The 16246-nt window shown below is 43.9% G+C and overlaps 1 protein-coding gene across 5 annotated transcripts in view; it reads right to left on the bottom strand.

The window, feature by feature from the left end:
* ZNF875 (zinc finger protein 875) overlaps positions 1 to 15538 on the bottom strand; it is a 37545-nt gene extending 22007 nt beyond the window's left edge. For 2 of the 5 annotated variants that reach the window (XM_033413725.2, XM_033413727.2), the window contains exons 1-4: positions 10949 to 15538; positions 10508 to 10596; positions 1742 to 1868; positions 1212 to 1307 (exon numbers count right to left, since the gene is read on the bottom strand). In XM_033413725.2, coding sequence (XP_033269616.1) covers positions 1212 to 1307; positions 1742 to 1868; positions 10508 to 10540 — 256 coding nt within the window. In that variant the 5' untranslated portion in view covers positions 10541 to 10596; positions 10949 to 15538. Of the gene's footprint in view, positions 1 to 1211; positions 1308 to 1579; positions 1611 to 1741; positions 1948 to 10507; positions 10597 to 10948 lie in introns of those variants that run through there. The other 3 variants (XM_033413728.2, XR_007474114.1, XM_033413730.2) reach the window with 3 other exon arrangements.
* Positions 15539 to 16246: the final 708 nt, after the last annotated feature.

The following is a 16246-nucleotide window of genomic DNA, read 5'->3' as shown; positions in this document are numbered from 1 at the left end:
ATATGGCAATAAAAAGGAATGAATTACCAGTACATGCTGCAACATGGATGAACCTCAAAAACATTATGCTGAACCTCAAACATTATGTATTGAAGCCAGATACAAAGACAAATATATATTTTATGATACCATTTATATAAAATGTCCAGAAACAGCAAATCTATAGAGACAGCATATCATTGGTTTCCTGGAGCTCAAATGGGAGGAGAAATAGATGCAAATGGGCACAAGGTAACTTTTTAGAGTGATGGAATGTTTACTCAAAATAATTGAACTGTACACTTACAGTAAGTAGATTATGGTATTTAAGTTATAACTCAATGAAGCTGTTAAAAAAGGAGCTGTGGAACTGTATACTTCTAAAGAGAGGTTATTGAAATGGTCTATATTAAGAGAGACTAAATAGATATGCCACGTAAATGCACTACTGGGCCATGTTCTGGAGAGGAAAAAATATTACTGTGTCTACTGATGATTATGAGAGGTAGATGATAGGTATTAGATAAAATTATTGTGTTGAAGTTAAGTTTACTGAAGTTGATAACTGTACTGTGGTTATATGAGAATATCACCATTCTTAGAAAATCTTTTAACATACATCCACATATGAGCCTACATATATAGGTACACACAAATATATATACATAAACATATACATAAATACATACACATACGTATGGTGGAGGGAGAAGGGAGAGCATGCACACAAGAGACACACAAGCCAATGATAAAGCAAACTGGGTGAAATATTAGTAGGTGATTTTATGATACCATTTTATAAAAATATATATGCCATATATATTTATACATATTTGTGTATGTGTAGAGGACATAAGAATGTTCTTTGTACTATTTTTATTTTTGCAAATTTTCTGTAATTTTGAAGTAATTTCCAAATATCAAGTCAAAAATAAATAGGATGAAGCCCACTTCTGAAAATGGCAGCAGACTGAACTGGTCACAAGTATCCTCCGCAGAAAACAATGCGAAGTGAGAGGAAGGGAGGCTTCCTGGTGGAGGGATGCGACAAAGAAACCAGGAAAGTCCCTCCCTTAACTGAAGATGATATTCTGGAAAAGAGGTCATGCCAGGCAGCCTTACCAGGTATCTAGGGGCCTAGAAAAGAGCTTCCTCCCAGTACCTGAGAGATGCCTCATCCTTCCCTACCTGCCATGCTGCAGACGGTTCCAACTACCCTGTGTCACACTCACCTGGACAGAGACTCAGCGGACGTTGCCTCTCCTCTATCCAGGGCTCTTCCCCTCGCTCCAGCTGAGAAATGAGTTTTGGTTTGCAAAATGGAATTTCTGCTCATAAGGAAAGAAAAAAAGGAGACTCTTGGTTATGAGCTCAAGGGGCCATTCCAGAACTCAGAGACAAAATGGAGAGGGAAACCCAGAGGGTGATACAGAGGACCTATGAATAGTGAACTCTCTGCAGTAGAAGGGTTGAGTAAGAAAAGGTGACTCCAATCAGAAAAACAGCATATTAACACAGTGAATGAAAATCTCCTGGGTTTGGGGCAAGATAAAGTAAGAAAAAAAATGCAGAGTGGCATACACAATATGAATAAATCTACCTGCTTTCAACTCTACTGAATCCAGATCCACCTGAGGAAAAAGGTAAATTTTTGTTTTGAAGCCCAACCCTAAGACAAAGCTGCTTTGTGAGTAGCCTTTCTTTGTGACATATAGAAAATACCGTGAGCCAGACTTTAAGTGCTATGGGAAGCCATTCTTACCTAGTGAGACCAAGTGGTTATAAGTCTCCAGCATCACCTCCCTGTGCAAGGTCCTCTGAGCGGGGCTCAACAGCCTCCACTCCTCCTGGGTGAAGTCCACAGCCACATCCCCGAATGCCATGAATGCCTTTTAACACAAAACACACCTCTGCTCATCCAGGAGTCTGCCTTGTCCACACCTCAGGATTAGAGATCAAAAGGCATCCCTGAGGAGGTAGAGAAGATTTCTAGACCTTACTATGGATGATGAATAAAGGGTAACAGAATATACCACTCTAAAATATGCCACTTTGGCATAAGGATTATTTTGAGCTGAAGGCAATTAATAAGCAGACACAAGAAAAGCTCTCTGCCCTCTCCCATTTGCCTAAAAGCAGAACATAAATTTGCAAAGGTGTCCCCCTTCCCCTCTCTACCAGGAGGACAGAAATTAATCACCAGATACAACTCTAGACCCTTATCAGCCCAGGGATAGGCACCAGAGAAATCTACATAGCAAACCTTCACTAACTAGCCCTTATCTTCCATTAGTTCCCCCATATATTATTAACCTTCCCACAATTTGCTGCCTAGAAACTCAAAGTCCTTTTCCTTTGTCTTGTCACTTCTCTATAGTTATTGCTATTTTGTTAAGATGCTATATAAGCTCAAGTTCTAACCACCCCTTTTGAGTTACCCATCACTGAGTACTCCCATGTGTATGCATGATGCACATGTTAATAAATTTCCGATTGTTTTTCTCTTGTGAATATGTCTTGTGTCTAATTTATAGCCAATGAAAAAAAGAATTTTTCTCCTCCCATACATGACCTTCGTGCCAATAGTTCAAAGACCATTACTCTCCCATCTCTATCCAGCCAGCATCATTGTGCACCTATCACTGTCAACATGCTAGGCTCACTGCTATGGGGGATAAAAGCAAAAGTTCTTTCCCATTGGGAGCTTTAAATCTAAGCAGGAAGACATCATGCACACTACATTAAAAGAATAATTCTCTTGCTGAGTTCGAAGAATTTCAGAGACTACTTGGTCTAAGCATTTATGTTCTACATGAAGCAGCTCAGCCTCTGGGGCAGGGGATGAATAACCCACCACTATGTATACTTCAGGCAGGGCTCACTCCTTCCCCTCCCTCACACTGCCACTTGCACTGCTCAGGCCTGAGGAATGGAAGTGGATGGTGGTGAAGAGCCTGGATTCAAAACACTCTGCCTGGATTTGGAACCTATCTGTCCCCAGCTAGTGTACCCTTAGGCAAATTAGTTAACCTCTCAGCACCTCAGTTTCTTCTTCTCTGAACTAAGAATAACAGTGTTTATCTCCCAGGTTGTGCTGAGGATCACATGAGTTGATAAATGTAAGGACTCAGACAACTGACTGCTCCACACAGTAAGTGTGTGGTGAGGGGTTTTTTTTTGTTTGTTTTTTGGGTTTTTGTTTTGTTTTTGTCCGTGCCACGCAGCTTTCAGGATCTTAGTTCCCCAACCAGGGGCTGAACCCACGCCCTCGGCAGTGAAAATGCCAAGTCCTAACCACTGGACTGCCAGGGAATTCTCTGTGTGGTGTTTTTTTGTGTTTTTTTTTTTTTTTTTTTTTTGCGGTACGCGGGCCTCTCACTGTTGTGGCCTCTCCCGTCGCGGAGCACAGGCTCCGGACGCGCAAGCTCAGCGGCCATGGCTCACAGGCACAGCCGATCCGCAGCATGTGGGATCTTCCCGGACAGGGGCACGAACCCGCGTGCCCCGCATCGGCAGGCGGACTCTCAACCACTGCACCACCAGGGAAGCCCTCTGTGTGGTGTTTTAAATTACGGATTCTTGGGTCCCACCACAAATCAATAAAATCAGACTCTTCAGGGATAAGGCTTTTATACTTTTAAGGGCTCCTGTGTATAGTCATCGTTGCAAATCACTGGGTCAGAGGAATCTGGAGAGGGAGAGGTCACTGTAGGATACAGAGATCAGAAATGGTTTCATGAGAGGGCAGTATGATCTTGGTCTTAAAGGCTAGGCAGGATTCAAAGGATGAAGGAGCGTGGAAGGCTAGGTACTCCAGACAAGGCATGTGAGATGGGAGGGAATAAAGAATGAAAAGTGGCTAGTTGGGAAAGAGAGCAGGCAGGTTGTAGCAGCCTACAGAAAGTCTGAAAGGTCAAAGGAATATAAAACTCTGTCCTCTATTGTGCATTTAAGGCAATATTTGAATACTACCCTTGAACTGATGGTAGAGGACTACACATGTGAATAGACAGGTGGTAAAGCACATGTTGCAAAATACTCATCATTGAATCTAGGTGGTGGGTATGTGAATGTCAATGTACAAGTCTTTGTATTTTTTTCTTTATGTTTGAAGCTGTTCATAATTAAATGTTAGAGAGAAAGACTATTCACTCATTCAAGTTCCTGCCCAGTCCCTGTAGTGATATGATCTTATAGATCCTCCTCAGAATAAACACACACACACATACCTTGAAAATCTCTGACAAAGGAGCTACATTACAGACCAACCTACATCATTTCAACAAGTTTAATACAACTGGTATTCCTGCAGCTCTAGAAAGATTCATGGTTTCTTTGTCTGAGACCCATGCATGTAGGGAGGGTATGGTAAACACTAACTGGATGATCCATTTCAAAGCTCTCCCACTGAGTAGCAACATAGCTAGCAGTCTGGGGGACTAATTTAGAATAAAGAAAAAATACCTAATGAATTTTCACATCTGACTAAACAGATCTCCTGAAAGCCTGTTAAAAGCTTCAGTCGGATGCTTCTACCTAGCTTCTATACATGATAATGTATAGAAAGAGAAGAGTTAAAGAAACAACTAAGCAGTTCACAAGCATAATTTAGAGGAAATACAGACAAGCCAGGACTTGCTGGGTTGGAAAATAAAACTGTTTTACCTCTCCAGCCAACAAGAGTCTCAAAATAAGAAATGGCCTCAGGGTAAAGATCAAGAGTTTGGCTAAAAGACCCAAATGTTATGACCTCTGAAATTGTTAAGGTGATACCTAGTAGACAAAAGGGCTTCTGAGATTCTTACAGGTATTGTCCCATAGCACTGGCACCCTGCCCAAAGATTAGAGGCCTATCTGGAAAGGAAATGTGATTGTAGCTTTTTGTTTAATAGAGTAATATAATCTGATACATGGGAAACCCAAAGAGTTTTTAAAGAAGTTATATCAGGGCTTTCCTGGTGGCACAGTGGTTAAGACTCTACCTGCCAATGCAGGGGACATGGGTTCGAGCCCTGGTCCGGGAAGATCCCACATGCCACGGAGCAACTAAGCCCGAAAGCCACAACTACTGAGGGTGTGCTCTAGAGCCCATGAGCCACAACTACTGAGCCTGTGCCCCACAACTACTGAAGACCACGTGCCTAGAGCCCATGCTCTGCAACAAGAGAAGACACTGCAATGAGAAGCCCGCGCACTGCAACAAAGAGCAGCCTCTGCTCGCCACAACTAGGGAAAGACCACGCACAGCAACAAAGGCCCAACGCAGCCAAAAATATATAAATAAAAAATAAATTAATTAAAATATATATATATATATACTCTAAAGAAGTCATATCAGCTTTACTAAAAGGGATGGAGAGAGTTCAAAATGAAGAGGCCTCCTATGTGCCTCCAACTCCTTCCCTTTTTGAATGGGAGTGTATATTGCAGTTTTCCTGTCCATGTCTCACCACTGTGTGCTAGGTGGGTAGTTGGGGGTAGAGGGAAACAAATAAATTGTCTTTTTAGTATACATCTCTGACTCAAAAAGAGTTTCACTGAAGAAGCCTTAGCCACATCCAGACTGATATGCATATGATACTGGACTTTGAGGATGAAACTTCTGGGGATCCTGGGAGGGGGTGAGTTTATCTTGCACAAGGGAAGGACGTGGATCACTGGGACCAGAGGGTAGTTACAGTAATGAACCCCACTGTATAACATCTCCCTATATCTACACCCTTGTGTTAGTCCCTTCCACAACTCTGCACTTTGATCAAAGGGACATTAGCAAACATAACACGAGCTGAGGCTTAAAATGTGCTTGTCCATTGGGGTTGTCCTCTCTCTTGCTGTGTAGGGAAACCCAAGACCATCATTTGATCAAGCCTAAGCAGAGTCTCTAGAACAAACCCAAGCCTACATGGAAAAGAACCAAGAAAAACCAACACACCTGAGACAACCAGCTTGGTAACTGTCATGCATGGATAGTCACCCAGCCCCAGTCAAACCACCAGCAGACTGCAGCAACAAGAGCACAAGTGAAACCTGCAAAACATCCATCTGTGCCCAGCTCAAAATGCTGACCTATCAAATTGTCTGCTAATAAATTATTTTTTCTTTTTAAATATTTATTTAGTTATTTGGCTATACAGGGTCTTAGTCGCAGCACTCGGGACCTTCGTTGCAGCATGTGGGATCTTTTAGCTGCGATATGCGGGAACTTTTATTGCAGCATGCGGGATCTAGTTCCCTGACCAGGAATGGAACCCAGGCCCCCTGCATTGGGAGCACGGAGTCTTAACCACTGGACCACCAGGTAAGTCCCTAAATTATTTTGTTTTAAGTCAGTAAGTTTTGGGTAGTTTTTTATGAAGCAAAGGCTAACCTATACATTGATAAAGGAGTCATGTTATATGAAAAATACTTTGCAAGTAATATTAACCTTGAGATCAAGGTTAATTGATTGCCAAGATGCTCATGCTGTCACAAACGCCTAAGAGAGATTCACACAGCAACAGATTCAGTCCTCCCATTTCTCACTGCCTCCCAGGCATGAAGTCATTAGGTGATAGAGGAGATTTATTTGAATGACTTGAATAGTTATTTTTCTCTCTTTTTCCAGCCAAGTGCCTAAAAAGTGAATTTAATCTAAATTAAAGGTGTATATGAGATTACTCCACTGTGCTGGCAATAAACACATTTTCAGAATGAATAGTCAGAACATGATGTCATAAACAGAACACATTTGAAGTGAAGACTGCCCTGAATATCTAAGACACTGTTGTTGAGACACTGAAGGAAGACTTCTGAACAGAAAAGTGATGTTACTGTAATGTTTGGGGGACGTGAGGATTACAGATGCAATGGGTAGCAAAGGAACATATCAACATGGGGAAACAAATCAGGACATTATTGTGAACATTCACATGAGAGAAGAAGATCTGCACTGGTAGGTCTACCCTGGGAATGTAACACTGCACAGTGTAACAAAAACAAAAAAACTGCACAATGTAAAGTGAAACATGGTGATGGAAGAAAGGAATCTCAAAAAAGGAAGAAATAATGGATAGGATCACATGTTTTAGAACAAGCAGGGTTCCAAAGCTCCAACCGGTGTGAGTGCTCATTGCTTCAAAATATTTATTTCTACTCACTTTGTCATATTTTAGTTTTGACAATAAATACAAATCTATAAAAGAATTTCATGCACAAAGCTGACCACAGAAGCATTATTTGCAACAGTTAAATATTGGGAACAAGTTAAATGTTCCCCCAAATTGAGAATTAGTGGATTGGATCATTCAGTCAAAGCACTATTATAGGATAAAGAAGATGTGGCACATATATACAATGGAATATTACTCAGCCATAAAAAGAAACGAAATTGAGCTATTTGTAATGAAGTGGATAGACCTAGAGTCTGTCATACAGAGTGAAGTAAGTCAGAAAGAGAAAGACAAATACCGTATGCTAACACATATATATGGAATTTAAGAAAAAAAAAATGTCATGAAGAACCTAGGGGTAAGGCAGGAATAAAGACGCAGACCTCCTAGAGAACAGACTTGAGGTTATGGGGAGGGGGAAGGGTGAGCTGTGACAGGGCGAGAGAGAGTCATGGACATATACACACTAACAAACGTAGTAAGGTAGATAGCTAGTGGGAAGCAGCCGCATGGCACAGGGATATTGGCTCGGTGCTTTGTGACAGCCTGGAGGGGTGGGATAGGGAGGGTGGGAGGGAGGGAGACACAAGAGGGAAGACATATGGGAACATATGTTTATGTATGACTGATTCACTTTGTTATAAAGCAGAAACTAACACACCATTGTAAAGCAATTATACCCCAATAAAGATGTTAAAAAAAAAAAAAGCACTATTATAGAAATCGCTTTCAGTTGGATAAATGTTGGTTGTTCCTTCATCTATTAAAAAATGGGTCTGAGTAGATATAATGTCACTAGCTTTAATACAATACGATCTTATCATTAAGGTCTATCAAAATGTATGTATGTAGGGGTGTGTGTGTGTATGTATATAAAATTGACCAAATCCCAATGATAGAGAAATCTAAAAATAAAATGCAAGACTCATAAGTGTGCAGGCTGTGCTTTACACATCACTGAATGTAGTCTATCAAGAGTTCTGCAAACAGTAAACATTCAGCAAATTTGTTCAATGGAATCAAGGAGAAAATACTAAGAATTAGTAACATCATGTTCCTGCCAGCCCAACTCATTTGTTACAAATTCTACTTTACCCTCTCAGGCAGTGATAGCTAATATCCTACTGTATATTTGCTTAAATTGTTGCATGTAATTCAGAGGTCATGCATATTAGAGTACCTGGAAATCCTCCTCAAACCCCCTGAAATATGTGGTTAATTACATGCCCCAAATAACATATCAAAACAAACAGAAACTCCCTTGTTACTTATTAGTTCCTTCAAATTAATTTCTTTAAGGTGTGGTTCCTCCATGCACCAAACATATCATGTGTGCCAGGTACTCCTCTAGGCACACAGGTTTCATCTTAAACAACTTACACAATTCAAATGCTTGTGCACTTTCGTCAAGTTTTCATAATGCTTTTTCTTCTTTTTTCTTTTTTAAAGTATTAAGAGCAGGAAATGTCAGCTCACACAAATTTCTGGCTTTTCCCAGAAAATCAGAAAGCTTCCCTAGTAACATTATAAGTGGGGAAGAAAGTACACACAAAAGATTCAATGTTACCTTAGGAAATGCCCCAGATTTCCCATGCATTCTTGGTACTAACACTTTTCAGATGAATATAATATTTTACAAATAAGAAATGCAGAACTCTCAAAGTTGTTCTGATAATGCCTAGGAAATTGTAAATCTCTAACATGGAGACCAGGATTAAGAATAAACCAAGAAGGCTTCCCTGGTGGTGCAGTGGTTAAGAATCCGCCTGCCAGTGAAGGGGACACGGGTTCGATCCCTGGTCCGGGAGGATCCCACGTGCCGCCGAGCAACTAAGCCCGTGCACCACAACTACTGAGCCTGCACTCTAGAGCCCATGCTCCGCAACAAGAGAAGCCACCACAGTGAGGGGCCCGTGCACCATGGGGAGGAGCAGCCCCCGCTCACCGCAACTAGAGAGGGCCCGTGCACAGCAATGAGGACCCAACTCAGCCAAAAATAAATAATTAAAATAAATAAATTTATTTAAAAAAACAAGAAATCAAGACAACGAAGGCAGATCTGAAATAACAAAGTTAGTGCATATCAAAATGATAGTAAACAAGCCTGGCAACTGTGTTGGTGCTCAATAAATATCAGTCCTATTCAATTAAGTCAAACTCATCATAGTCACCATTCTCAGGGGTTAGAAAATTTCCCCTTAAGTTCCTATGTGCCTATAGCTCTGATTTCCTATGTCAAATCCCTTCTCAACATCCTTCAAAATCCATCTTACTTGACTTCCCTGGTGGCGCGGTGGTTGAGAGTCCGCCTGCCGATGCAGGGGACACGGGTTCGTGCCCCGGTGCGGGAAGATCCCACACGCCGCGGAGCGGTTGGGCCCGTGAGCCATGGCCGCTGAGCCTGCGCGCCCGGAGCCTGTGCTCCGTAACGGGAGAGGTCACAACAGTGAGAGGCCCGCGTACCGCAAAAAAAAAAAAAAAAAAAATCCATCTTACTCAAAGACAAAGTCTACACTCCTCAGCCTGGCACTTGACCTGGCCACCCAGACTCAGAGAGGTGGAAAATAAAAATCCTTCTGGGGCCAGGCAGGTAATAAAAATTACAGAGACAGGCAAAACGTTAGATTTCAATGGTTTCAACCTCAGTATGGAGGATACTATGGAAACTACAGCAAATAGACTGTGCAGGACCTGTCCAAATGATGCAGACACTGTTCAGCTCAAATTCCCTGACGCCAAAGTAGAGTGCAGTTTATTTTCTGAGAGGCAAGCAATCCAGAATTTTTGGTGAAATCTCCCCATTGCCAGATGCTGAAAATGCTCTCAAATGTAAAATTCAGGTTAGACTATATCATGTACTGGTGAAGATAGTCTGTATCTTCACCAGTACATTATTTAAAAATCAACCTAAAATACGATCTTCCCACACTGTGTTAAGGGCAGTGTGCCCAGTGGCCCAGCCTCAGACTAACCATTCTTCTTGCCCTCCCACTGGTATGTCTTCACCAATTCTCCAATGTACCAGACTCGCAGGGGTAGTTCAAACAGCCCTACTTCTCCTGGAAGTCCTCCCTAGCCACTTCAGGCCGCAGTCTACTCTGCTGTCCCTGCCTTTCATCCTTATCACTGGACAATTAAGCCTGGATGTCCCTGTATTTTTATTTAAATTGCTCCATGTGTGTTGTTCACAATTAACTACTTTGAGGATGACTGAAGTATGGATGGAGCAGAAAGAAATGTTGAGGGAAACTCCATGTAAGCCACTCCTCCAGGACCAGGAAAGAGCTTTGCCCAATACCAACAAGGCAGCCTCCAGAGCAAGAAAGGGGAATGGATTCATCCTCTTGACAGCCAAGATGGAATTTTCCGGAAATTCTCACCTCTTTTTTGGCTTTCAGGAGCCCCGTGGCCATTTTCCTGATCTCCTGAGTGCTCTCCCTGAAGAAGGGCAAAGTCTCAGAAGGCAGATCTGAGGATGTGAAGAGAAAAAAGAGCATGCCTAGTTGGAAAACCCCTCCCATGTGCAGGCGGGGTGTGCTCCAGAGCCCCACTACTGGGGATTGGGAGTGTCACAGAATTCACCACCACAAGCCAATTCCCATCTAGCCTCCTGGAGAAAGGGCCCAGGGTGACGGAGCACCCTCAAGCTCAGCCCCAAGCTCTGGCCAGAGAGTGAAGCCCATATCCTCCAGCAGTGGAGTAAGGGTTTGTCCCTAAGGCAGACTGTGTCCTCGTGAATAAAACCGGGACAAGCATGGGGACATGCTGAGTGGACGAGGCAGTGACTGTTGGGCACTCACGGAACGCGGGGTGCACGTTACCGATTCTGAGGCTGAAGCTCGGGAACCAAGAGCAGAGGTGTGAGAAGGACCCGAATACAGTCGTCTACACCGTTGCCAACCAGCCTAATGGGCGGACTCCACCGGCCGGAAGTGTTCCTGTTACGCCAACTCCTCACGCTCAGGGGCGAACGGAAGAGAGGGCGGAAGTGGCCGCAGAGGCCTCTGGAGAGTGTAGTCTTGGGGTGGAGAGGAGGAGGGCGTGGGCTTCTCCATGGCAGGGTGACTCTCACATCTGCACCTCTTTTACAGCCAAATTTAGGAGCTCGTTGTTAAGGTGCCCAGACCGCGAGGTTCACCAGTTTCTCCGCCGAGGGCCAATGAGATCTGCAGGCCACGAGAGCGTCGCGGACACCGCCGAGAAATCTAGGAAATGTGGTCCTGGAGCCCGGTGTTGCAGCGGCGGGTGACCAGACTGTGCGCACTGACCTTCAGCGGCGCGAGGGAGCTAAGCTTCCCCACCCAAGTCTCCACTGGTGTCCCCTTCCCGGAGCTGAAACCAGGGTCGGCACGGGCTGGACCAGAGGCGGGCCGATGTGGGCGCGGCTCAGAGTAAAGCACTTGGAGGGTGGGGAAGCGGGGTGATGCTCTGTTGGGACGCCCAGATAGGAGCGACACCGGCTCTACGTCCCCGAGGTTGGGAGGGGGCGCCACTATAGACAGGGAACACCAAGGCTGTTTTCGGAGAGAGCGGGATTGGCTTGGGCCAACTTGGAATGGCGGTGGGAGTGGCTTTCGTCTTGTGTGACCGGGATTTTGAGGAGTGGAGAGGCTGGACTTGGGTGAAGAGCAAAAGGTTCCCTGGTGGTAGTAGTATAATGAAGCCCCACGGCTCGAGCCAGCAAACCCTGGTACAGGCATCGCTTGGAGGAAACTTTCCGAGCTTGTGGTGGTGGTGGTGATGGTGAGGGAGACAGGGGTGAAGAGGAGGCATAATTTGACAGTTTTGTTCATCATGGATTGGGGGGAGGGGGAGATTTGGTTCATCATTTTTATTTTTAAGATAATACATTAAAATATTTACCTTGATTACTGAGTGTTTTTGGTGCTTCCTTAAATTCTGTACCCCAAATCCCCACATTAAGGAAAGGCATAGATAGATCTGATGCTACATGAACCTCATTGGCACCTAGTGGCCTATAGCTTTGATAAGAGGTGAGGGGTTGGCTTCTGGGCATTAAGTAGCCAGAAAGAGTCCTCTAGGAGCTTACCCTGAATTGTTGAATTGTCAGTGATCTCTTCTTTCCTGACTTCCTTAAAATCCACAATTTCCTGATAACTACTCCACTCAAAGCACCACCCTCAAGGCACCTCCAAGGCCCATCATGGTGCAAATATTCAAAGAATACTCTTAAATCTTAACACTCTACTCCAGAATCTTTCCCAATATCCCTTTGCCTGGAGAAGTAAAAAAGAAAAAGGTTTGCATGTTAGCATCAGCCTCCCCGACTGCACAGGGGTTCAGGAAGGAGGATCAGCCCAGCACCCTATTCCAATCCTTGACAGACCTCACCAAGGATTTCATATCCCTGAATGTGGAATGTTTCTAAAAGAACTCAGTGGGCACCAAAGTCAGGCATGGGGCTGAGAGGAGCACAAATGAAATGGAGGGACTGAAAAGTGTCAGAGAAGGGATGGAGGGTTGTGGGGGGGGGGAGAGCAGAGGAGGTGGGATCCTGAGATAATCCAGATCCTTATGTGTAGATATGTGTACACAGTCTGTGAAGAGAGATCCAGGCTGACAGGTTATCTATAATAAATCAAACATAACAGCAGATTGGGTGATGATGGGGCCCTGAGAACTTTCTCCCCTTTCTCCCTTCCACGGAGGGGAAAGGGACTGGAGATTGAATCAATCGCCAAAGACCAATGATTTAATCCATCACACCTATGTAATGAAGCCTCCATAAAACCCCAAAAGGTTGGGGTTTGGAGAGCTTCCAGGTTGGTAGAGATTCAGGGAGAGTAGCGTGTTCAGAGAGCATGAGAGCTCTGCACCCCTCCCTGATACCTTGCCCTATGCATCTCTTCCATCTGGCTGTTCCTGAGTTATAATCTTTTATGATAAACTGGTAATCTAGTAAGTAAAATGATTCTCTGGATTCTGTGAGCCACTCCAGCAAATTAAATGAGGAGGGGGTTGTTGGAACCTCCAGTCTATAGCCAGTTGGTCAGAAGCCCAGGTGACAACCTGGACTTATGCCTGGTACCTTGGGTGGGTGGAGTGGGGAACAGTCTTGCAGGACTGAGCCCCTCACCTGTGGAATCTGATGCTATCTCTGGGTAAACAGTGTCAGAATTGAGTTGAATTGTAGGACACTCATTTGGTGTCCCAGAATTGCTTGGATGTGTGGAGGAAAAAAACCCCACACATTGGAATTGGGGGTACAGAACCCTTTTACCCTGGACCTGAGTTTGCTTAATAAATCTAAGAGCTTTGAGATTTAATCTCTGTCCTTTGAGGAGTCCTATTTCCCACACTCCTATCTGGGCTCTCAGGCTCAAAGATGTGAAAATCCATTTAAATTATAAACACAATGGAAAAAAATCTAGTCATGCCTATCTAGGGAACATATCTGGTTACAATTAACATCAGATAAAAATCAGTTAAAAAGAAAAAAAGTGAAAAAATATTCTTTGAAATTAAAAGCCATATAAACTACTGTGTCACTGATAAGTTGAATAAGAAATTGACCTGCAATCTACAAAATCATTAGAAGAAACAATAGTGAAAATAACTTCAGATCGAAATCTGTGGAGTGAGGTTACCTGAGTACCCAGAGATACCACCTTAAACACAGTGCCAAAAAAAACAGGGCAAAAACTTCAGCTCTATATACATTTTTGGACGGAAGTTCTAGTTTCAGTAAGGTCAAATGTTTAAATAAAAATGACCACAAAAGGGAAAAACAAAACTACAGAACTGGGGAAGAAGGGCTAGTATAAATCACTGATGAGTCAAATTATTAAAAATTGATTTAATTTCCAATGAATGGTGAGGAATAAAACAGTGGTTAGAAGGAAACTTTTAGCCTGAAAGTAATCTATGACTTAGAAATTAAGGCAGAAAACTAAGAAGCTAGCAGTCAACTTTCAGGGCAGAAAACTAACAGAACAATAGGATATGAGAGAGGGAAGAAATAATTAGATGGGGGCAGAGAGAGGTGCTCATGGGGATACAGGAGGCAGGAAGAACATATGGAGTTTTTGCATAAAATCACTATAAAGAAACAGTCCTTGGGACTTCCCTGGTGGCGCAGTGGTTAAGAATCTGCCTGCCAATGCAGGGAGCACAGGTTCGAGCCCTGGTCTGGGAAGATCCCACATGCCACGGAGCAACTAAGCCCGTGCGCCACAACTACTGAGCCTGTGCTCTAGAGCCTGCGAGCCACAACTACTAAGCCCGTGTGCCACAACTACTGAAGCCCGCGTGCCGAGAGCCCGTGCTCCACAACAAGAGAAGCCACCACAATGAGAAGCCCGCGCACCACAACGAAGAGTAGCCCCCTCTCGCTGCAACTACAGAAAGCCTGCGCGCAGAAACGAAGACACACGCAGCCATAAATAAATAAATTTTTTTAAAATATATATTAAAAAAAAGAAACAGTCCTTAGGGAGGTGGATACACAAGGATTGTGCTAGATGTGGAACGAAGAAGACAGATACCCCTGGAGGGTATATTCAGGGAGTAACATTGGATGAAAAACAAGAGACAGTCAAGTGTGGAGGCTTTCCCATCTTACACAGAGATAGAGGGCAGCATGGATAACATTAGCAAGTGATGGGCACAAACGAGGACTCAATAAACACGGGAAACAGCCCCTCAAGAGGAGATGAGGAAAATGAGCACAATCCCTTCCTCAGAAAGACAGTTGCTTAAATCCATGCATGTGGGAACTCAGGTTCAGAGGCGAGACTAGGAATCAGTCAAGAGACAGCTGCCCACACCTCTGCTGTGTCACCTGCGGCCATAGGGTGGCAGGCAAGACCTTCTGTTCCAGCAGAGCTGGCCAGAGAGAGCAGTTATAACAGGAGAGGTGAGAGAGGATTCAGGAGAAGCCAGGACCTCCCAAAGGACCTTGAGTCCTGCGGGTCTCACAGTGAAGCCCCAGCAGAGGGAAGGCTCCACCGTGAAAGAGAAAACACAAAGGAAACATAATCTTTGTCTATTTTCAAAATAAAATATTTACTACATGTTCAGGTAGAGATGGGTACAGAGACAGAAGTAAGGTAGAGGAATCAGCTAGACACCACAGATATGTAATGATGGATAAATAAATGATATGTATGGGGAGATTACCCACATATGCAGACTTTATATGTTCACATAAATACTTATATTTATGCATCTCCCAGTAGAGATGTTTACATAAACTGCATTTATTACACTGTGAAGTTGACAAGGAGATAAAGTAAAAATAAAACAGCTATAGAGAGTGTCAGTCTCTCTGTTTAGTGGGAAACACATGAGCACAGCTTCTCCCTTCCCTTCTGAACACCCTAATGCCTGCAGCAGTAGGTGGCAAATCACAGCCTGGGCCACACCTCCCAGAATGTCACAAACATGGACATACATACCACAGAACTCACTAGAAACCAAAGCCAGGAAGCGTAGGGGCTGTGGAAGACAGCCTTCAAGTAGCAGGGACTAGAAAATTCCAGGATGGGGCACTGGGGAGTAGAGATTCCAAGAGGATCCAGATGCCTGTGCAAGGGCCAGGTAGAGAGCAGACGTGTGTCAGTAACTCAAATTTGGTACAGCAGACCCACCCAAAGGGCTTCTTAAAGACAGATTGCTGGGCCCCACCTCCAGAGTTTCTGATTCAGCAGGGCCTGAGAATCTGCTTTTCTAACACGTTTCCAGGAGACACTGATGCTACTGGTCCAAGGATCACACTATTAACTAATCTAACACTAGGTCTAGGGGAGGTACCGAAGAGCAAAGAAGCAGAAGGGACCTGAAGCCTTTGCTAGGGGTTTCTCTGTAAACTTCTCAAATATAAAAACTTTCAAGACGCTGAAAGAGCATTTTCAGCATCATGTCTACAAATACAAGGTACCAGTCAGGGAGTGTTCCATCAGGTAGTGATGGGCCCAACCAGGGTCCCCATGTAAACCTTTCAGAAAAATCTGTGACCCTGGCACTCTGAGAACCCCTACTTTCCACCTTCCCTCCTGGGGGAGTGGCGGGGTGGGGGGGGTCTGACACCTTGTTTCCTGAAAACACTCCATTATAGCACAGGAAAGAACTTCTTCAAGACACCCATTTTTATGTACTTT

Source organism: Orcinus orca, chromosome 20 (genome assembly GCF_937001465.1).
Source record: "Orcinus orca chromosome 20, mOrcOrc1.1, whole genome shotgun sequence".
Taxonomy (NCBI): domain Eukaryota; kingdom Metazoa; phylum Chordata; class Mammalia; order Artiodactyla; family Delphinidae; genus Orcinus; species Orcinus orca.
This window is presented reverse-complemented; position numbering and strand designations above follow the sequence as displayed.